This window comes from Mirounga leonina, unplaced genomic scaffold, assembly GCF_011800145.1.
Source record: "Mirounga leonina isolate KUSES-001 unplaced genomic scaffold, KU_Mleo_1.0 Mir_454, whole genome shotgun sequence".
NCBI classification, from domain to species: Eukaryota; Metazoa; Chordata; class Mammalia; order Carnivora; family Phocidae; genus Mirounga; species Mirounga leonina.
This window is the reverse complement of record NW_023270763.1, coordinates 10,521,687-10,544,903: the sequence shown is the minus strand read 5'-3', so window position 1 is coordinate 10,544,903 and position 23,217 is coordinate 10,521,687. Positions and strand designations below refer to the sequence as shown.

Genomic DNA, 23,217 nt, shown 5'->3' with positions numbered 1-23,217 from the left:
ATGACCTTGACCTTCTGGGGCACTCACACTCCGTAAATCAGTAGGTGCTCTGAGATGCCTATTGCACGGAGGATGGATTTCTGTTCTTCATCGCTGGGGTGACAGGGAACACGGCCCAGCCAGGAGTTTTGGGAAGGAAAATGACAAATCATTTTCAACTTCGACCTGGCTGGTTCCTGTGGCCTCAGCTCACAGCAAGGACTACTCAGTGACCGTTTCACTTTAAGATTTTTATTTAGAAAGAAAGTATGCGCGGGACGGGGGGGGCGGGGCGGGCAGAGGGAGAGGGAGAGAATCCCAAGCAGGCTCCATGCCACCCAGCATGGAGCCCGACTCGGGGCTCGATCCCACAACCCTGAGGTCATGCCCTGAGCTGAGATCAAGAGTCAGATGCTTAACCAACTGAGCCACCCAGGCACCCCCTGAAGATTTTAAGTCCTCTCTACACCCAATGTGGGACTCGAACCCACAACCCCGAGCTCCACCGACTGAGCCAGCCAGGCGCCCAGACCGTTCCACTTCCAACTGCTAAGCCCCCACGTGGCCAGCCCCCTTCCCCGGCTTTATTTGTCTCCACGGCCCACCGAGCCATCTCCCATACTCTCTGTTTTGCTTGTCGGTTGTGTTTTGCCTCCTAGAACGTAAGCTTCGTGGGACCTGCTGACGGGGGTGTCGTCCCCGAGTGACCCAGTGTGATCCACAGTAGCTGGCACGGGGCGGGGGGGGGGGGGGGGCGGGGGGTCCGTGGGGGGAGGGGGGGGGGGGGGGGGGGGGGGGGGGGGGGGGGCGCACAGAGTATCTGTTGAGTGAATGAAGCAGAGACAGGGGGTGCAGCCAGGGAGTGAGATCCCGGTGGGTGACATGATTACCAGTTTATTTTTAGACTTCGTTATTTTCTCCCAACTGAACCGTGGGAGGAGAGAGACTGTGAAGACAAACCGTTTTCAAGCAGGACTGTCTTCTGAGTATCTGTCACTGGCTTCTAGCTGCCTCTTTATCAAAAGCCTTGTTTTTGCAAGCCAATCTCTAAATGATCAAGTAAGATTAAAAAAAAAAAAAAAGACCTCTTCAGTGCTCAAAAATAAAAAGGCAGAAAATAGACTTTATTCTAAAAGAGATTTTTCAAAGACGTTTTTAAACGGAAGGCCAAGTTTATGTTACTACCTCAAATTGTTTTCCACAATTTCTCAATCTCTTCTCCGAGGCTGGCCCTCCAGCCAAGCTTTTGCGGGGGGTGTTCGGTGCGCAAGAACCTGGCCTCGCTCTAACTCCTGCAGGGGCTTCTCAGCCTGGCTCCCTCAGTCAGGCTGGGGCTCGCCCTGATGCCCACACGCCCACCATGAGCTCTGCTGTGGTCGGAGGCTTACAGAAGCCCACCCGGCCACTAGAGTCCGTCGGGCCACCTTTAAGAACAAACAAAATGGCATGCCGGAGAGCTAAGCTTCCCCCAGACCAGCTGCTCGGGTCAGTAATAGGGATCCCTCTCACTGGTGCTTGGCCTGATGAGGACAGCCATCCCGTGGTGAATGCAGCAGGTCTCACCCTCAGCCAGAGAGGGGCCCTGAGTCCCGGGACTTCCCGTCCGTTCTTGCTAAGGGCACTGACAGAGAGCATCACGCGTCACCAAGGGCCCGGATCCTCTCTGACCCCCAGCAAGAGCCCCGCCGGGGGCCTCTGCCAAGCAGTCCCAGTGGTTCTGAGGCCGGGTTCCGGGCTCAAGTGGGTCAGGGAGGGGCTTCAGACGAAAGACTTGGCCAGAGTCACCATGTGATCCACACCACACGCCACATCCACGGGCTCCCCAGGCATGGTCACCTGCAAAACAAGACCCAGCACAGCGTGAGGGGACATGGTTTGGAGGAGGCCCAACCTGGGCCTGAGCCTGGTTCTGCCTCTTGGTGGGTGACTTAACTCCCCCAGAGATGGGGATGCTTCCACCCAGCCGGCAGGGCAGTTCCGATGAGCACGCAAACAGTCACCCCAGCGTCCCACCCAGCCAATGGCAGACATGACTCTTCCTACCCACCCATTGGAGAGGCTGCTGGAGCCCGCAGCTCCCCCAGAGGCTACTCCCCCCTGTGCACGACCCCGCCAGAGGTCAACACCTGCTCCCAAGGCAGGAGCTCAGTGACCTTTCCTCGGGGTCACCCCCAGGGCTGCCTGGAGCGCAAGAAACCCCTGCTCTGGGAAGGAGGCCCCCGGCCGGCACCTTCAGCCGTGTGCACCATCAGCCTCAGCTCCGGGCCGGCTGTTTCCCGAACGATGTGCACCCTCGAGGACGGAGGTCTATTGTGTCGCAGAGGGGGCCACAGGCCCTGCGGGCAGTCCTGCCAACAGCGCCCACCCATGGGAGCAGCCCTAAGGCCGATGTAGAGGCTCCGGCTGGCCTTTAAAATGACTCTCGCTGCCGAACAGGCTGGCCCTGGAGACGGCCGCCCCAGCCGGCCCCAGGTGTGCCCACGACACCAGGACTTCCACGTCCCCAGAGCCCGGCCGGTTCTCCAGAGGAGGGGTGCTTGTCTTCCTCTGGTTAGACTATTACTATCGTTATTTTCAATAGGTAAGACCCTCTCATGGCTACATCAATTAAAAGATATTAAATCCCTTTTTTTCTTCTGATTTTATTTTTAAGTAATCTCTACACCCACCGTGGGGCTCGAACTCACAGCCCCGAGATCAAGAGTCATGCGCTCTGCCCACTGAGCCGGGCAGGCGCCCCGGTATTAGGTACCTTTTAACCCCCCCACCGTCGGCATCTGCCCCTGTATTCCCACCTTCCCTCTGAACTGGAAACCCCTTCTAACTGGTTTCCACTCTCCCTCCCGAGGTTCCTTACGCAAGCACCAGCAGCACAGGCGAGAACCGTGTTTCTCAGAGGGCAGCTTGTAAGTCACTAATCCTGCCGGGCCGAACACTCGGACCCTTGCAGGATGCTGACACTGCTGTTTAGTCCGTGCAGATCCCAACTCGGCCACCCCCCCCGGTGGCCCCGCTCTGCCAGGCAGCGGGAGAGCTGGAACGGGCATCTGTCACAGCCTGTGGACGTAGTGAGCGGGCCGGGGGCGGGGCCTCATCCAGACGGTCTGGCCTGAACACCACGGACGGCGGCGGTGACCCCAGACCCCGGGGCCTACAGCGCGGGGAGACAAGTCCGTTAAGGGCTCTGGGCCACCGGGCAAATGGATGCTGGCGAGCGAGCCGTGCTGCCTGCCCCTCCGTCCCTAAACCAACGTGCTTAGCGACGCCTATCACAGAAATCGCGGAACAAACGCGCAGCAGTGGCCCCCGGTTCCTCGCCAAGGCCTGGAGGTGCAGGAAGCGTTCCAGGCTGGCCACGGAAGCAGCAGGAAACGCACTGCTCTGTGGTGACGGGCCCAGGTGAACTCCTAGCAACCTCCCCGGGCCATTAGAGCGCGCGATCTTGACCTTCCTGGGGAGACTGCTGCCCGCGGCGCTCCCCAGGCCCCACGCTGCGGCACTTAAGCACCCCTGTCCTCGTCCCCGAGTGCTCTGGCCATGAGAGCCCCAGCAGAGTAACCACCTGGCCCTGGTTGGCGGGCCGGGAGGATGGTCGCAGCCGAGCCTGGCCTCAGAGCCCGCTTGGCCCCCGCGGTCCCCGCTCCCCCCGGCGTGCAGGCTCTCGGTCTCTGACGGTCTCTGAACGGAGTCCAAGACGACACTGCGCTCGGCCGTGGGTGCGACGCATCCTCGTCCGGGTGAAATGAAGTGTCTCTTCTAAACCAATTTACGCTCGCTACATTCTTGCAAAGGGAAACAGTTCCAAAAACTGCACCACGACCAGCCTGAAGGACTCTTTACACACACTCTTACAAGTTTGAGCGGCATCAGGAATGTCCCTCTCTTCACGACGACAAGGTCTTAAACGCCCCCAGGAGAAAGGTGGGGGGCTGAGAAGGAGCCCTGAACTGGCTGCTCCCTGACTTGGCTGCATCTGCAAGTTCCTTCACGGCCCCGACACGTCTGCTCCCCGAGACACCCCGCCTGGGGCCCGGGGCCGTGTGGGAAGGGGCCGGGCAGCCAGAGGGCCTGCCAGCCCGTGCGCCCCAACCCAAGCCGGACCGACCCGAGGGCGTGCGGCGAGGGGCTGCAGAGTCTGCACGCAGAGCCCCAAGTTCACGTCGCAGCCCCACCTGCCACGTGGCCGTGAGACAGGGCAGCCCCGCCGATGCCTGAGGTCAGCGACCACAGCTGCAGACCAGGGGGCGGGGGGGGGGGGCGCTTCACAGGCTGTCCTGAGGATGGAAGGAAAGCAAGGCGCCCGGCACACGGGACAGCCCTGCTGCCCCTCAGACAGGGGTGGGTGATGGGGGAAGGCCATTCAAACGCTTGCCCCGGGGGCCTGATCCGGCAGTGCCGCCAGGTAGGTCGGAGGGGGCCCCTGTATAGACCTGGGGGGCATGTCCCCGCCTCCTCCCCACCACTGGGGACCTGATTCTCCAGCTCCGGGCCCTCGCAGGGGAGGGCACCATGGTGAAGTGTCAAGTCAGACACACCAGAGTCTGACTCTGGGCCCTGCCTCTTACGGGATGAGTGGCCTTGAAGAGCTCACTGACCCGCCGAGCTCTGTGTCAGTGTGCGGCAGGATAACCTCCAGGAAAGCTTCTGGAAGGAGAGGTTTGAGTCGGGGCGGGGGGGGTGTCACTCGCTGGGCCTTCAGACCTTCAAAGCAGCCCGGGCTCTGGGGCTCTGGGAATAACTAGTTAGTGCCATTGTAGGAGCTACAAATAGGGCTCTACTCTTTTTTTCCCCCTTCTTGGAATACTTTTAAAGTGATATAACAGTTCTCCCACCAAAGATTAATAAGAAAATACAAATTTTTAAAGAATAAAAATTACCTGTCGTTAAAAAAAAAAGAGTGCAAAAGAATAGAATGGACTAAGATCCCACTACCCAATATGAGGCGAATCTGATCTTTAAGGAATCCAACCCCGCTGATCCCAAACCCGGTTCGGGCCACCACCATCCCCCAGAGCCCAGGCTGACAGCTCCGGGCCCCCAGAGCACGGCAAGGGCCAGGTCCTCAGCACCACACTGGAAGGTGCTCTCCTCGGCTGGTCCTCCCAACCCCACAAGCACAGAGGGCTCAGCCAGTGTGCCAAGGGGAACAGCTGTCGGGGACACGGCCTGGGGTGTCCCCTCCCTGACACCCCAGGGTACAGGGAGGGGTACAGGGAGCGACATTCCCAGAGGGCCACTTGGCGAGTAAGGAGTCCGCGGAGGGGGGCTCTGGTCTGAACAGCAAGTGGCCTCGGCACCCGGGTGGTTCCGGCCCCACAGCGGGCACCAACCCCTGGCCATTTGGACAGGACAGTGTGATCAGATTCCAAATCTTACTGCATGGGTGATCTTCACTGTAATGTGGGGGAAAGGGAAGCAGGTGGAGAGCCCCCCACACCCGGCACAACGGTCGTGCATCCAAAACCCAGCCGCTCTGCCGCTCGCCAAGCTTCTCCTCGGCGAGAAGTGAGGAACTACCACGACAGCGAGCGGGGTCTCCACACCATCGACGCTCGCATCACCTGCCCTGCCCCCCACTGTCCACCAAGCGGCCGCCCATTCCTTGCCTGTAAGGGGGATCCCGGGCTGGGGACTAGCGAGCGAGCACCAACCAGTCTGCGCCCAACCCCGGTGCACAACCATTTCTTTCCAGCAAACAGAAAGCCCCCATTCTGACCTGTTTTCTTAGAGACGGCACCTCCAGTTTTTATAAAGGGGTCAGGGCCTACCGAGGTCACTAGGAACCAGGACAGCCCACGGCCAAGGGAAACAACGCCCCAAATATGGAGGCCTTGAAACGTCTTACAGCGGGTTTTTGACAGACAAATCCTGATTTTATTTAAGTTATACACTGCTTTTGCATTTTCACATGAGGTTTTAAAAAAAATGCTTTACACGACTTCAAAACACGCTATTAAAATCCAACCTTCAAAGAAGATACTTAAGCACGTGCGTGCACATGCCTCTCGACGCAGAGACTATGTCTGGAAGGAAACATAAGAAACCAGTACCAGTGGCTGCCTCCGGGACAAGAGCTAGGAGACTTATTCTTCATAATACCTCTTGTACCATGTACATATGTTCCGTTTGCAAAAATATGAAGAGCTTTTTGTTTTGTTTTGTTTTAGGAGAACTTATAAACAATACTAAGATAAACTACAATTTAGGAAAGAACCTTTTTCCCCTTTAATTTTTAAATGAGCCTCTTTTTGTATAATTGCATCCTCTCCCTAAGGAAAGCTTTTATTTTTTTACTTTGGTGGCTGTGGTAAGGCACTCTAAATATTAAACATCCTGCTCTTTTTTTTTTTAATTTTTTTATTCTTATGTTAATCCCCGTACGTTACATCATTAGTTTTAGATGCAGTGTTCCATGATTCATTGTTTGTGCATAACACCCAGTGCTCCATGCAGAATGTGCCCTCCTCAATACCCACCACCAGGCTAACCCATCCTCCCACCCCCCTCCCCTCTAGAACCCTGTTTGTTTTTCAGAGTCCATTGTCTCTCATGGTTCGTCTACCCCTCTGATTTCCCCCGCTTCATTCTTCCCCTCCCGCTACCTTCTTCTTCTTTTTTTCTTAACATATATTGCATTATTTGTTTCAGAGGTACAGATCTGAGATTCAACAGTCTTGCACAATTCACAGCGCTTACCAGAGCACATACCCTCCCCAGTGTCTATCACCCAGTCACCCCATCCCTCCCACCCCACCCCCCACTCCAGCAACCCTCAGTTTGTTTCCTGCAATTAAGAATTCCTCATATCAGTGAGATCATATGATACATGTCTTTCTCTGTTTGACTTATTTCGCTCAACATAATACTCCATCCTGCTCTCTTTTCACTTCGCTGTAAAACATTCCTCCACACAGGCCTCTGTAAACAGCTCCTGGCGCACCAACTTCGTCATTTCCAATCTCTCCCTCTCAGGGCCTCACGGCGCCCGGCCTGCATACGGCCTGCTCCTCTCTGGGCCGCTGGCGTGCCTCTGTTTCCCCACTCCACGTGCCCACGGACAGCCTGTAACGAGGCTTCTTCCAGGGTGCCGAGGGACTGGAACCCTCAGCCAGGCTGCTCCCCGCTCCGGCAGGCTGCTCGCTCAGCAGGCCCCGGGACAGAGCTAAGGGCAGTGAGCCATGAGCTGGGCGCCTGCTCGGGCTCCTCACCATGACGGGGCCTCCCCTGAAGCCGCGGGGCAGGAGGGGGCAGCCAGGACCGGAGAGGGGGAGCCGTTCCCAGAGCCCTGGCGCTGGCCCAGCTGCACACTGGTGGAGCCCTGCGCAGCGGGTTCACCCTCAAGCCCGCCCTGCACAGCCTTACCCTCCATGGGAAATACTGGTCTTCCAGGCGACCGATGCCAAGGCACCCTCGGATATTCTTGCCCCACACAAACAGCTCTCCTTTGTCTGCAAAGAAAGGAAAATGGTAGTTTGGTTGGGGCTAGACCAAGAGCAGGTCTCCAAGAGGAGGGTCATGAGAACAGGCCTTCTAGAACCAGGAACCAACAGGGCCCTCTGTTCAATTTCGATTTCTACCCGGCCTTAATGCTTTCCTTTGAATGGATGCACGCTGCGTCCGTCACGCGGGGGACTGGTGCAGGCGCGGTGCTCTGGGGCCAGGTGGCTCCACACACAGCCCGCTCTGCTCGCCCCTTCTGCACACCCCCTCCTCAAAGCCTGACAGCTGAGCCCCTCTCGAGCCCAGGTCACGCCCTGACCGGGTGAGAAGCAGGACAATCTGTCATTCCTTGTCTGCTTTCCGTATCCTGGGACCATTGGGTCAAGAGATACAGTGACCAGCGCCTCTGTGGGCCAGGTCTTCATCCGTGTGCCAGGAGCTGGGACAGGGCAGCGACTGAACACGCACGGTCCCTGTCCTCATGGGGCTATGGCGAGTCACAGAGCAAGACCCAGACACGTGAGCAAACCTCACTGTAAAAATGGATGTTTACAAATTGTAAAAAGTGCCACGAGGGAGGAGGACAGCCCAGCAGACTGAAGGCAGAGGGGGGCCCTGGGAATGCCAACCTGCAGGACGGGCCCCCAGCCCTGGCAGGGCACCACCCACAGCCCCTTTGTTATGAGCAGTCTCAGCCCTCTGATCTCACCATCCTCCTCGGTCCTCCCCCCTCAGATTTTATCTGTTCGACAGAACAATTCAGTCTGCCCCCCCCGCAAAAAAACGTGAGCAGACCTCAGGGTAAACCGACCGACGCCAACCCCCAGCTGGCAGGATGCAAATGCTGGGCCCACAGACGGGGCAGAAACCCCAGCTCTGGCACTCCCCCTTCTAAGGGGCAGTAACCAGCACGTGGAGGGTGGCCACCGGGTCCTGGGGAAAATCAATGGGACCCACAGCGGCCACAAGGCATGACAGCAAACAGAAAACAGTCCACCGCAGTCGAACACTTCGTATGGATTTCCAAGAATGTGACTCTGCGCAGAGTTTAAGCCCGGAAATATCCTGGAAAATAGATCTTTGTTGCCTCCAGAATTCGGCCATACGGATTCTCATTGGCTCAAGCAAAACAGCTTCAGAAAACTCCTGTGACTCAGAACGACCCAAACTCAACATCCCAGCCCAGCTGTTTCAAAAGGAAACAATTACTTCCCATGAAATGAGAAGATTTTCTAATCGCAAGGAAACCGCGAATTTACTTGAGAATCACAACGTGAAATGAATTTAGTTCAATCTGACTGTTAAGTCAGCGACAGAGCGGCAAACCGAACCAGCAACGCTCACCAAGGTGGAGTAAGACACAGTGGACACGCCAGCCAGATGCCAGCGAGTCACGGGATATTTGATGGCTTTGTAATCTGGCAACGCTTTGCGAAAACCTCCATCGTGGCCTCTGATCCCTCTGGAGGACTCGGGCAGACTGGCCTCCGAGAAACCACAGGATGGGCTTCCAGACCCGCCTCCTGCCGTCCCACACATCACCTCCTGGTTACCCACCGTGGATTCGCCAGACCCCTCTGCGGCCGTCTGCTGGTACCCCTCTCCTACCACCGACTGGCGCCCTCTTGAGGAAACTCGCTTTACCGTTAGCCTGACCACAAGCCAAATGAACCAAAAACACAGGACTCCAGGATGAAGAGAAGATGCACATCACAGGACCTCAAGGCCAAGCAACTCGTGGCTTAGCCGCTCTCTGGAAGGGTCCACACAGAGAAGGGAGAGTGCAGCGTGAGGCTGTGGCTGCACCTGACACAGCTAAGCTCTGCCAGCCCCCAGGGTCACTCAGGCTTGGCCACTTACTGGTCAGGGCAGCAAAGTGGCTGAGGCCACATCGGATGAGGGAAACGTGGACTTCCGGGTTGAACTCCGTCAGGCCGAAGAGAGTGGGCGGGATCACCTCGGGAAGCGCACTTTCCACAAGGTTCGGTCCTTTCCCAAGAATTCCGTAGCCCCAGACGAAAACCTGTCCTTCTCCTGCGTTAGAGCACAGTGGTCAGTCAGGCGAACCAAGCACAGCCCGCCCTCACTGGAAATTCAGACCGCACCACCAAGATCCACTGTATCCACGCGGATGGGTTTTTTTTCCCCCCCTCCTTGCTTGGCAAGAACACACGGACAGAGATCTAAAATCATGTTTCTTCTCTCCTCTTTCCAATTCTCGCCTGTGGTGGACGTCTAGCCAGCTAACCCATCTCAGGACACAAACTTCCCACATCCGGAGCGTAACCGGGACGGGCCCGGGTCATCTGTCACCCAGCAGCCGGGCGAGCACAGGGGAGGCTCAGAAGGACGATTTTTCCCACACAGATGTTCTGCGTTTCACACCGATTGTGAGAGCAAGCCAAGTACACAACCAACCTCTGGCCAGATTCCTAAAAGTCTCAGAAATGAGTATTTTGGTCATAGGTTTAATGCTCCTCAGCGGTGCCCGACATGTAGTCCCAGGGCCATGGGCCTCGGTATCCACACCCGACGGCCCTTCTCCTCTCTGCCCTTCTCTCTTCTCTTCTGGCACAGCCTCCCTGGGGAAGGCAGGGCTGAGTCTCCGGCCCAGGCAAAGGGAGAGGCAGGAGCAGATCCCAGAGGTCTGCTATTATTACAGAGGTTGGAAGGACTCGGCCCCGTCACCGTCTATTTGTCTACATCTGAATCATGGCTACTATCCTTCTGTCAAGAACGTCACCCTCACCGTCTATGAAACTGAGCCCAGTCTAACCAGGCCTTCCCACAGCCACGCTCCCTTCCCTCCCTCGGGCTGAGGGCTGCAGCCAAGACTCCGGTGGCCCCTGAGCCGTGCCCCACCCAACCCACCTAGAGCTCCCCGACGAAGCGCCCGCAGGAGGGTCTCACCATTTAACACGGCACATCCTGTACCACCACACGCGGCCTGCTTCACCTTCCCCACTCCTGAGAAGGGCAAGCACCGGGGGACGTTCACCTGAATCCAAACCAGAGCCACACTGTTAGGAAGACAAACCAGCGAGAACTCGGAAATGCTCTGTCTCGTGTGCAAAGTAGAGAAGTCCCAGTTCGCTGACTCAATCTATAAGTATTTCCTGAACGTCCAAGACACACTAAAGATCTAACCAGGTGCTGGGATTCAACAGGGAGGAAGTGACTTGGTCCCTCTCTCAGAGCAGAGTCCAGTGGAAAAGGTAAGAGGCCAGCCAAAATTAACCCCAAATTAATTTGCACTGAATGCAATGAAGTAGAGTCCAGGGTCTCAGAGAGTGAATGTCGGGGAACCTGATCTAGTTTGCGGGGAGGAGCATCAGGGAAGGACCTGGAAGGCTTCATTTTATCCTGGGATCTCAAGGATGAGCAGGGGTGACCAGGCAAGGGGAGAGAGGGCATGTCCAGGAGTGGAGCTGGCCTGTGCGTGGGGCAAGGGGTGAGCGGGCCTTCAGGGGGCCTGAACAAGGTCAGAGAGGCTGAAGTGGAAGCCTGAGGGGAGATATAGAGCCCAGGTCGGCAGGAGGTCGTGGGCCCCGGTAAGGAATTAGTTTTTCTCCTGAGCACAATGGGGAGCCAGCAGGGGTACTAAGAAGAGGAGGATTTCCAGAGGCCACGTGAGGGGACCTGGGACACAGTGGAAGACTGGGGTGTGGGTGATGCGCAAGTCACTGTGCCCAGAGACAGCCGAGTGGAAATGTCTGGGGACACAGACGTGTGGACCCCCAAAGAGCAGTCTGGGTGGAGAGCGGGAAGTCCAACGGGGAGTCTGCAGGTGGAGGCCGCATGGGTCGGGTGGAAGGACAGACGGGGAGGGACCAGTGGAGAAGGAGAGGTTGGAGCTGCGGGGAAGAAGGCCCAGCAGATGGAGGAGGGCTCCTGAGAAGGCAGGAGGAGATGGGACCCAGGACGTAGGGAGGAGAATCACGTCACAGGGGAGGCCTGGAGGGTAGAGGACTCAGAGTGGGAAACTGAGGGCACTCGTATCTGATAGCATACGTTTTCTCTATGAATCGGGCCAGATCTGCTGCCGAGAATGAGAGACACGAGGGTCAAGGGTTTGCAGAATGAAGTGTGGCCAACTCAGCTTTCCAGCGGGATTTGGTCTTGGTGCCTCTACTGAGGAATAAATCTGGAGACCCCTGGATTCCTGACCCACAGAAACTGTGAGACAATAAAAGTGTGTTGGGTGCAATCACGAAGTGCTGGGGTCATCTGTTATGCAGGGGTAACAGTGCCATGACCCCGGATCTGTCCGCCACAGGAAGGCTGTGGGGGACAGGTTCTCAGGACTTGGGAGCAGGAAGAGCAACAATTTTCCTAAACACGTTATTTGTTTATCTTATAGAAACAATGAATCATTTAAATGGGCGTGTTTTCTTCTCTGCTTTGGCTTAACTGGGAAGCTCAGAACCGTATCTGCCACAGCTTCTAGCCACTGGGCCGGACCACAGGGAACGCTTCTCCTCATCCTGTTCGCTGACCTTTAGTTTCCCTCTGGGCTGATCTCTTTATTAATACATATTTAAGGGGCACCTGGGTGATGCGGTCAGTTAAGCGACCGACTCTCGGTTTCAGTTCAGGTCGTGATCTCAGGGTCTTGGGATCGAGCCCCGTGTCAGGCTCCGTGCACAGCAGGGAGTCTGCTTGAGATTCTCTCTCTCTCTCTCTTTCCCCCTCTGCCCCCCACCCACTCTCTTGCCCTCTCAAATGAATAAATCTTTAAAAAATACATATTTAAAACCTTCTGTATGTTGTCAGAAGTTTGATAGTATTAAGGAATAAAGTGTATTTTTTAATTAGTCCTTATCTTTTAGAGAGACATATGTAAACTTTTATGGATAAAATATGACATCTGGGGGTGCCTGAGTGGTTCAGTCATTAAGCATCTGCCGTTGGCTGAGGTCATGACCCCAGGGTCATGGGCTCGAGCCCCACATCAGGCTCCCTGCTTGGTGGGAAGCCTGCTTCTCCCTCTCCCACTCCCCCTGATTGTGTTCCCTCTTTATCTCTGTCAAATAAATAAATAAAATCTTTAAAGAAAAAAAAAATATGACGTCTGGGATTTACTGCAAAATAATCCAGGGCAGGGGCACCTGGGTGGCTCAGTCAGTTAAGCGACCGACTCTCAGTTTCAGCTCAGGTCGTGATCTCAGGGTCTTGGGGTCGAACCCCCGTGTCAGGCTCCGTGCATAGCAAGCAATCTGCTTGAGATTCCCTCTCTCCCTCTCTCTCCTCTGTTCTCTCTCTCTAAAATAAATAAATAAATCTTTAAAAAAATACATATTTAAAACCCTCTGTATATGTCAGAAGTTTAATAGTATTAAGGAATAAAATATATTTTTTAAATAGTCCTAATCTTTTAGAGAGACATATAGAAAGTTTTATGGATAAAATATGACGTCTGGGATTTACTGCAAAATAATCCAGGGCAGGGGCACCTGGGTGGCTCAGTCGGTTGAGGTCCGACTCTTGGTTTCAGCTCAGATCGTGATCTCAGGGTCTTGGGATCGAGCCCCACGTCAGGCTCCACACTCCGCAAGGAGCCTGCTTGAGATTCTCTCTCTCTCCCTCTCTCCTGCCCACCCCCTTGCACATGCTCTCTCTCTCTCTAAAAAAAAAATCCAGGGCAGAGAAGCAGATAGCAACAAAAACTGGCCATTAGGGGTATGGGGTTGTTTTTTGCGGGGGAAGGAGGGTAAAGAAAATGTTCTGGAATTAGATGGCTGCACAACTCAAGACTACACTAAAAACCACTAAATTCTACACTTGAAAATGGTGAATTGTGTCTCGGGTTTCTGAGTGGGGGTGGGGTTTGGTTTTGTCTGTTCTTTTAAATAGGCCCTTAGTTGAGAACTGTTGAACGCAGGTGAGAGATACATAGAGATTCATCATGCAGTGAGCTCTACTTTTTGTTTTCACCTGTGACTCCCCTTCATGCTTAAACCCTGCTGTACTGTACGGAGGCTGGCTCCCTTCGGTGAGAAGGCGGGGGCGGTGGGGACAGGCCACAGGCAGCGGTTCCTGAAGTCCTGTGCGTGTCCTGCTGCCTGGGGGGCGGGGGGGGGCACGTGCACACTTGTGACCTGCACGCTCTGTGTGGCAGGTATATACACGGCAACAGGAAGCGCATGGGGACACCATGGGAGCTCCTACCCCTTTCAGACTGGGACGGGGCGCACAGGCGCACCCAACAGCCTGCTCTAAGGACTACCGCACTGGAGGCTGGATAACCATGGCTTTGACCCCCAGCTTTCGTTCCAGACTCTGAGAAGCTGGCCAGGAAGAGGCGGTCTTATAGGTGATTGGGCCTAAACTGCACACCCCACGTCACGCTTCGCTGAAGAGGCTTTTGTTTTCTTTAAAGATTTATCTATTTGAGAAAGAGAGCGAGCGCGGGCACACGCACACAAGCAGGAAAGGGGCAGGGGGCGAGGGAAAGAATCTCCCGACAGAGCACGGGGCCCACGACCCTGAGATCAGGACATGAGCTGCAATCAAGAGTCGGACACCCAACCAACCGAGCCGCCCAGGCGCCCCTGAAGAACCTCATAAACGCCCGTAACCCTCTGTAATTCCAAACCTCCCAGGCGGCGCTGTGAGCGACCCGTACCTGTGTGGAGTCGGTGACGGCGGCCAGCTGCAGGTACTCCGAGTTCCCCCAACCGAAGAGGCCGCCCTCAGCAGACACGGCCAGGCAGCAATCGCCGTGGGTGGCCACCTGCACGACATGCACTCCAGCCAGGTCCCCGGCCAGCTTGGTGGGCACGCTGGTGATACGGTAGTGACCCAGACCTGCACGACGGCCAAGCGTTACTCCCAGCTAATGACTCTGGGAACAGACACTTCCACCGGCTTCCTATGTGCCGAGCACAGTGTCAAACGCTTTACAAGGAGCAGCTCGGCAAGGCTGATCTGGTCCTCTGCGCGCGCTACGGCTTCCTTCTCCACGCTCTCTCAGAGGAGGAATGAACAGAAGAGTGAGCATTTATTTTTAAAACCCTGGAGGCTTTCTAAGTCTGATTCAAGTTAGAAACGTTGACGAGACAGAACAGCATGGCACAATGAGGCCTGGGGACCCTATGAGAATACACACATGGAATGCTGCAATAAGCGATCTCCAATGCACTGTCGTTGGGCTTACCAGAGAATAAAGGAAATCACTCAGAGCCCATCCCACCCCCCAAAATAACAGTAAGCCGAAACCAGCTCACTGGCGTGGTAGACAGTGAACAGGGGAAAAGGCAGGGCGGGCCAGAGGCGATCGGGACACATGTCACCATCCGCATGTGACAGAAGGGGAGCCCCCGGCAGCAGACCAGGGCAGATCGCACACCCCCGACTCCCTGCTTTAAACCAGGCTTCCGCAATGGGACCCAGGGCAACGTCAGACTCGAAGCACCCCTTAGCAACAGGCAAAAGCCAACCTGAACCCCCTCTGGAGGAAAGCATCTCCATTTAGGCCCTTCCAGTTTCCGCAAGTTCAATTCAACGAAATAGGAGCCCACGGTCAAAAGTTACTCAACACACAAGGAAAGACGCCCCTGGGAGTCAGAGTAAACCAAAGCAACAAAATAAAAAAAAGAACTGGGGGCAATGTTTAAAGAAAAAAGCAGGAATAAGAGACTATCGAAAATGGCCAGGTAAATCTGAAAAGGAAGCGATAAGCAATGAAAAAAATACAGTTAAAATTCAAAACTGAAGCGGATGGACAAAAAGGCAAGCCCCACTCTGGGAAAAAACACGTGTGACACTAGAATCACAAAAAATACAGGGACAGGATAAAAAAATGCCTAAAAATCAACAGGAAAAAGATAAATAAGTCAGCAAATGGGCAAAGAACAGAGTGCATGTTTCGGAAGACAGAAAATAAGCCAGGCCTGTGAACTTATAAAAAGATGGTCAGTCTCAGGGACGCCTGGGTGGCTCAGTCGGTTAAGCGTCTGCCTTGGGCTCAGGTCATGATCCCAGGGTCCTGGGACTGAGTCCCGCATCGGGCTCCCCACTCAGCAGTGAGCCTGCTTCTCCCGCTGCCTGCCCCTCCCCCCGCTTGTGTGCTCTAACAAATAAATAAATAAAATCTTAAAAAAAAAAGTTTGGTTTGTTGTTTTTGGTTTTGTTTTGTTTTGTTTTTCTTAATAACTCAAATTGGGAAGGATTACAAAAGAAAGGAACAGGATACTGAGATAGAATCTGCAAGGGAGGAGGACAATCATTTTAGGAAGGATGGCCCAGAAAGACTTCCGGGAAGAGATGGACACCCAAGGTGAGGCCTAACGGATGAAAAGGAGAGCGAAGACAGGCATTCCAGGCAAGGTCGGCTTGTGTCAAGGCCCTCTGGCTACAAGAGGAGGCCGGCTCCAGGAAGTGACTGCAGGGGGCCTGCACGGCTGGACGCCAAGCCCAGCAAGGAAGGGCAGGGAGGCCACAGAAGTGTCACCTGTGATAGCTAGTTTCTGGAATGGCACCGGGAAACTGTCAACTGTGGTCATCTCCAGCAAGTGGGGCTTTCACTTTTCACCCTACAGCTCACAGCTCCCTAGTGCACCATCCCCGGGGGGAAGGGCCCACTACCTGTTTGCCCGTCGGCGCCCCAGCCACAAGAGTAGACTTCTCCTTTGTCCGTCAGGAACAGGCTATGGTCCTGGCCACAAACCACCTGTCAGACAAACAGCGGTGAGGCTAAAGAGAAATCCTTGGAAGCCCAGTGTCCTGGTCGATCGATGGACCCAAAGCTCCCCACATTCCCTACCACTCCCGAGCGGCGAGCCAGCCGGGCCCAACAGGCTGCCCCGCACGGCCTCCACATCTTATTCTTGCTCAGTCCCCTCCTCCATAAGCCTCACTCCTCCCCGTTCCCCTCCTCAGCCTCCCTACTGGCCTCCGATCTTTGTCACTAGCTCCCCATCTTCCCTTCCAAGCCCTCAGGCTGCCCCCTCCTTCTACCATAACACCTTTCCTACCACCCAGCCCTGGTCTATCTGATACACGCCTCTGCCATCTCCCACGATGCCTTCTCCCCCTCCCACTCCACCCCTGGGAGACTTAACAATTCTCCTTCTGTGCTCTCAGGGCCCTTCCTGTAAGCATCCGCTTATGTATTTAAGTATTTATTGTAAGTACTGACCATGTGCCAGGCTCTGCACCGAGCAAGATATGGAAAGCCTGGGACACACACAGCTAGCTTAACCTGTGCTGCCCCCTGAGAGTGTTAGCCCCCCAAACCTTATTAAACTCTGTACCCCCATAACCTAGTGGAAACCAATACCCTCCTGACCTACAGGAGGCAGGCAATAATTTTTACTAAAATAATTTATTAATTGAGATAATTGCCCTAACCAATTTGCCATCATCCCACCCCCCCAACCTTTCACCCCTGCAAAGGCACCCCCAAGGGCTAGATGAGTGGCTCTCAGCATGTGCCTCTTACCTGGACCACCTGCCCATCGAAGTCCTGCATTCTGTTGACTTTGTGACTTTCACTGAAGCCAGGAGCAATTTAGGGAGAAGCAAGAGATATGGTCAAGGTAAAAGCACTGTGTGGTTCTGCCCCTGCCCATCACCCCTAAATGACGGACCCCACATGCACACAGTAACTGTTAGGGAAACTCTCAAAGTCAAATATAGGGCAGAGGTAGGCCTAGGCATGAGAGCAAAACAAAACAACAACCCTTTGGTGATTTTTTTTTTTTTTAAATAGGCTCCATGCCCAATGTGGGGCTCAAACTCAAACCCCAAGATCAAGAGTCGCATGCTCTATGGACTGAGCCAACCGGGTGCCCCCCCACTGCCTTGGGTGATTTTTTTTTTTTAAGATTTTATTTATTTATTTGTCAGAGAGAGAGAGTGCACAAGCAGGGGGAGCGGCAGAGGGAGAAGCAGGTTCCCACTGAGCAGGGAGCCCGATGTGGGGTTTGATCCCAGGACCCTGGGATCATGACCTGAGCCAAAGGCAGATGCTTAACAGACCGAGCCATCCAGGTGTCGGTGATTTTATTTATTTTTTATATTTGGTGATTTTATTTATTTTTTTTTTAAAGATTTTATTTATTTATTTGAGAGAGAGAATGAGAGAGAGAGCACATGAGAGGGGGGAGGGTCAGAGGGAGAAGCAGACTCCCCGCCGAGCAGGGAGCCCGATGCGGGACTCGATGCGGGACTCGATCCCGGGACTCCAGGATCATGACCTGAGCCGAAGGCAGTCGCTTAACCAACTGAGCCACCCAGGCGCCCCCTTTGGTGATTTTAATATGCTGTCAGAGGTGAGACTTGTATTTAGACCCAACAGCATAATGTGAGGAAGGAGAGGGAAATTTTTTTAAAGACCAAAATAAATAAGGGTCTGGCTCAATGGGTAGAGCATGCGACTCTTGATTTCAGGGCTGTGAGTTCAAGCCCCATATTGGGTGTAGAGATTACTTAAAAATAAAATCTTGGGGGAAAAAAAAAGACTGAAATAAATAAGAATGGAACAGAGAAGAATTTTTAAAGTTAATCAAATTGGGGGCGCCTGGGTGGCTCAGTTGGTTGGGCGACTGCCTTCGGCTCAGGTCATGATCCTGGAGTCCCGGGATCGAGTCCCACATCGGGCTCCCTGCTCAGCAGGGAGTCTGCTTCTCCCTCTGACCCTCCTCCCTCTCATGCTCTCTGTCTCTCATCGTCTCTCTCACAAATAAATAAAATCTTAAAAAAATAAAAAAATTTAAAAAAAATTTAAAAAAAATAAAGTTAATCAAATTGGTAAAAATAAAAAACTAATTCAAAAGAAGTTCTACACACCACAATCAACACCCGACCTCCCTCCCTTCCACCAAGCTACCATATGGAGCTCAACCCGCAATGGAACAATACCCTCCACAGCTTTCCAGTGACTTCTCAAGCAGGGGGAAGAGTGCCATTTCCTGCTCTGTGGGTCTATCACTTAGTAACCACACGAGAAATGTTAAATGCTTAACACGATTTGGGGAAGTCCTTTGGGGAACTCACCTGTAAATTTCATTTTCGACCACGTTTCTTCCGCACTGCCCGTAAGAATTGTTTCCCATGCTGAAGACTGAAGAGTAACACCACCAGTGAAATCAGCTCTGCAGGTTCATGGGATCCCAGAATGTGAGGCCTTGCAAGGGGGTCTCAGAAGTGGTCTTAGTCCAACCACTCACCCTAAGCGCCCAGTTTCCCTGACACCCCAGCCTTTGCAGACACGCCCACAGGCGTGCTGGGGGCCTGGCCCTGCAGCAACAGCCTGGGCCACCTTGACGGTCCCCTCTGCCTTCCCCTGCAGGTCCTTGTTCCACCTCTCACAATTGCCACGTTCCGAGCCAAGCACCCCCTGGGGAAGGCCCCAGCACCCCCACTCCCTGGACCTGTCACCAGAGGGCAAGTTGCCCTCCATGCCAAAGGTACTCTCTCTTTTTTTTTTAAAGATTTTATTTATTTATTTGACAGAGAGAGACACAGCAAGAGAGGGAACACAAGCAGGGGCAGAGGGAGAGGGAGAAGCAGCTTCCCGCCGAGCAGGGAGCCCGACACAGGGCTCAATCCCAGGACCCTGGGATCATGACCCGAGCCGAAGGCAGATGCTTAACGACTGAGCCACCCAGGCGCCCTGCCAAAGCTGCTCTTGAAAGAGTTCCTGAACACCACCTTTGCCTTTTCCCACAAAGCACACTTAGCCAGAAAATGAAATTGGAAACATTTAGTCAAGAGGGCCTTTCCCTGGAAACCACTCTTCGGGAGAGTCCGTGTTATGTGGACTCTGAAAGCCCAACAGCTGAAAAAGTGCTAGCAAACAGGCTCCTTTCACAACACAAAACACCATCTACACGCACAGCCCGGCTCAGTGACTTCACGGCAAAGCAAGTGGGTGGGAGGCCTTGCCAAGGCGACCTGGTGCGCACTGTCACATTTATAAATACCTGAGGTTTTCGAAGAATCGCAGAGAGCAGAGAACATAAAAGAGCTGGCAGGATCTGCCCAATGTGGTGATCTTGAGCCATCCTCCCGATTTGCTCGGAAAATGCCAGGAGCCTCACTAACTACATATGGTTCCATCAAATGAACCAGCTTCAAGCCAAGGCCAAGGGGTCCCCCCCACCCTCCATGAACCTGGAACAGGCCAACTCACCTCCTTCATGGTCTGTCAGGATGAGAGAGTGGGCTCTGCCACAGGAGACCTGCAGCACCTGGGTCTCCTGAGGTCTGTCCAGAGGCAGTGGGACGGGCGAGGGCTCCAGAACATACTCGTATCCCCTGGCTGAAAGAACGCGCAGGTTCACGGCGCGTCACATGGATGGAGAGTCACAGCATCATGCTGTCCGACCCCCACACCACCCCACAGTCACAGATCAGAGTGACTCATCAAGGCACATAAGCTAGTGGCAGAGCTAAGACAAGAGCCCCAGGCCCCAGGTCTGGACCCGCTGCACCCCACTGGCTCCAATGAGCCTTCCCGTGTCAATTAACACCATTTGCATCTAAGGAGAATGAAGGCATTTTCCTCCTGTAAGACCCACTAACCGGTAACGATACCGCTTGTATTAAAAAGTGGGGAAAAGAATATGTAGAAGCATCTGCTTGCATATGCATTACATCTCTCCAGAAGGAGAAACTGGAAACTGTTAACACAGGTTGTCTTCAGGGAGAAAAACTGTGCGGCTGGGAGGACAGAGGCAGAAAGCAGCCTTTTCACCATATGCTCTAGTGCACCTGTAGGATTCTGAAGAATGCAAATAAGCTCTCTAGTCAAAAAAGAAAATTCTAGGGGCGCCTGGCTGGCTCGGTCGGTAGAGCATGAGACTCTTGATCTCAGGCTCGTGAGCTCGAGCCCCATGTTGAATATAGAGATTACTTTGAAAATAAAATAAAATCTTTAAAATTACACTTTTTTTTTTTTAAGATTTTATTTATTTATTTGACAGAGAGAGATACAGTGAGAGAGAGAGCACAAGCAGGGGGAGTGGGAGAGGGAGAAGCAGGCTTCCCACTGAGCAGGGAGCCTGATGCGGGGCTCGATCCCAGGACCCTGGGATCATGACCTGAGCCGAAGGCAGACGCTTAACAACTGAGCCACCCAGGTGCCCCCAAATTAAACTTTTCTTAATGAATTTGTTATTAATTACAGTAAGCTCTACACCCAACGTGGGGCTCAACTCATGACCCTGAGATCCTGGAGCTGCACACTCTACCAACTGAGCCACCCAAGCGCCCCTGAAAATTTTGATTTTTAAGTAAGGGGAAAGTTTCTTAGAAGTCACTCCACAGACAGTGTTAGCGTACACATCTCCTATTACTATCTGCATAGACTCCTAAGGGCCTGGGAAGCAGTAAATACATATCATTTAAGGGGAACCTGGCTGTAAATACAGCTATCAGGAGCTTAAACAGAACCACAGCAAACTCCAGACTGGAGAATTCTATAGGATAAACAGTGTGATTTTTTTTTTTTTTTTTTTTTTTTAGTTTTTTAAAGATTTTATCTTTAAGTAATCTCTACACCCACTGTAGGGCTCGAACCCACAACCCCGAAATCAAGAGTCGCACACTTCACCAACTGAACCAGCCAGGCGTCCCTCTTCTCTTTTCTTCCCTTTTTTTTTTTTTTTTTAAAAAGTAAGCCTTTATTTCTTTGATTCACAAATACAGTTGGCTGAGCTGGTTGCCAATATAATTTTTTCAGTAAATAAGCTTCAAAAAAAAAAAAGATTATATAGACTTAAAAGACTTAAAAGTCTTAGCAACTGGGGTGCCTGGCTGGCCCAGTCGGTACAGCATGGGACTCTTGATCTCAGGGTCCTGAGTTCAAGCCCCACGTTGGGTGCGGAACCTACTTTAAAAAAAATAAAAAATAAAGGGGTGCCTTGGTGGCTCAGTCATTGGGCGTCTGCCTTCGGCTCAGGTCACGATCCCAGGGTCCTGGGATCGAGCCCCGCATCGGGCTCCCTGCTCCGCAGGAGGCCTGCTTCTCCCTCTCCCATTCCCCCTGCTTGTGTTCCCTCTCTCGCTGTGTCTCTCTCTGTCAAATAAAATCTTAAAAAATAATAATAATAAATAAATAAAATAAAAATAAAAATTTTATCAACTGATTGCAATGTCTGGGCCTTATCTGGATACTGATCCAAACGAATTTTTAAAAAATAAAATAAAAATCTAGGGCACCTGGGTGGTTCAGTTGGTTATGCAACTGCCTTCGGCTCAGGTCATGATCCCAGGATCCTGGGATCGAGTCCCGCGTTGGGCTCCCTGCTCAGCAGGGAGTCTGCTTTTCCCTCTGACCCTCCTCCCCCTCATGCTCTCTGTCTCTCATTCTCTCTCTCTCAAAAAAATAAAAATCTGGGGTGGGGTGGGAGGGATGGGGTGACTGGGTGATAGACACTGGGGAGGGTATGTGCTCTGGTAAGCGCTGTGAATTGTCCAAGACTCTTGAATCTCAGATCTGTACCTCTATAACAAATAATGCAATATATGTTAAGAAGAAAAAAAGAAGAAGAAGAAGGTAGCAGGAGGGGAAGAATGAAGGGGGGGAAATCGGAGGGGGAGACGAACCATGAGAGACGATGGACTCTGAAAAACAAACTGAGGGTTCTAGAGGGGAGGGTGGTGGGAGGATGATTAAGCCTGGTGGTGGGTATTGAGGAGGGCACGTTCTGCATGGAGCACTGGGTGTTATGCACAAACAATGAATCATGGAACACTTCATCTAAAACTAATGATGTAATGTATGGGGATTAACATAAGAATAAAAAAAATTAAACCAAATTGATTCTTAAAAAAATTTAAAAATTTAAAAAAAATTAAAAAAAATAAAAATCCTAAAAAAATAAAATAAAATAAAAAATAAATAAAAATAAAATAAAATAAAAATCTAATGACATTTATGAGATAACTGACAATTTGACCACTGACTGGATATTGGGTAACATAAAGGGATTATATTGTTATTTTTAGGTGTGAAATGATGTTGCATTTACTGTTTTTTTAAGGTCCTTATTTTTTTAATTTTCTTTATTTATTTGAGAGAGAAAGAGCACAAGTAGGCAGAGCGGCAGACAGAGCGAGAGGGAGAAGCAGGCTCCCTACGGAGCAGAGAGCCTGATGCAGACTTGATCCCAGGACCCTGGGGCCATGACCTGAGCCAAAGGCAGACGCTTAACCAACTGAGCCACCCAGGGCCCCAAGGTCCTTATTTTTTTTTTTTAGATACCTACTGAAATATTTACTAATGAAATTAATAATGCTGGGAGTTGCTTAAAATTATTGAGGGGAAGGTACAGGAAATGAACAAAACCAAACTGGCTGAGTTGGTAACTGACGCTGGCATGCCTTACACGACTCTGTCCATTTCTGTGTATGCCTAAACATCCTCCCAATGAACGGTATAACAAATGCAATGTGGCATCTTATAGCTAAAAGAGACTTCAGTACTGACTTATAAAAGAATTTTGAGAGCTTGTTTGGAGGTTCTCGCAGGGGAGCACAGCTACTCGTATACCCTTGACCAAAGAACGGTCCTCCTCTATAGGGCAAGGTCAGCAGAAAATACACACTGATCAAAACTGTGCAAAAATGTATTTGCATATGAATAAGGAAACAAGAAAAAAAAATGAAAAGGTTTATCCAGACAGTAAAGATACTGTCCAGTACAGCCATCCCCCCTTATCCATGTGGGATACATTCCAAGATCCCCAATGGATGCCTGAAACTACAGAAAGGACCAAACCCCATATACACTACATTTTTTCTTTTGCATATCTATCTATGATAAAGTTTAATTTATAAATCAGGCGAGGT

The 23,217-nt window shown here is 52.6% G+C and overlaps 1 protein-coding gene across 3 annotated transcripts in view; it reads right to left on the bottom strand.

Moving 5' to 3' along the window:
• Window positions 1-1,075: 1,075 nt before the first annotated feature.
• Window positions 1,076-23,217, bottom strand: part of RCC1L (RCC1 like) — a 28,404-nt gene continuing 6,262 nt past the window's right edge. For 2 of the 3 annotated variants that reach the window (XM_034988704.1, XM_034988706.1), the window contains exons 3-11: window positions 19,556-19,684; window positions 18,418-18,484; window positions 16,862-16,913; window positions 16,006-16,090; window positions 14,045-14,226; window positions 10,330-10,417; window positions 9,276-9,453; window positions 7,342-7,427; window positions 1,076-1,815 (exon numbers count right to left, since the gene is read on the bottom strand). In XM_034988704.1, the coding sequence (XP_034844595.1) occupies window positions 1,592-1,815; window positions 7,342-7,427; window positions 9,276-9,453; window positions 10,330-10,417; window positions 14,045-14,226; window positions 16,006-16,090; window positions 16,862-16,913; window positions 18,418-18,484; window positions 19,556-19,684 (1,091 nt within the window). In that variant the 3' untranslated portion in view covers window positions 1,076-1,591. The remainder of the gene's footprint in view (window positions 1,816-7,341; window positions 7,428-9,275; window positions 9,454-10,329; window positions 10,418-14,044; window positions 14,227-16,005; window positions 16,091-16,861; window positions 16,914-18,417; window positions 18,485-19,555; window positions 19,685-23,217) is intronic. The other variant, XM_034988705.1, reaches the window with a different exon arrangement.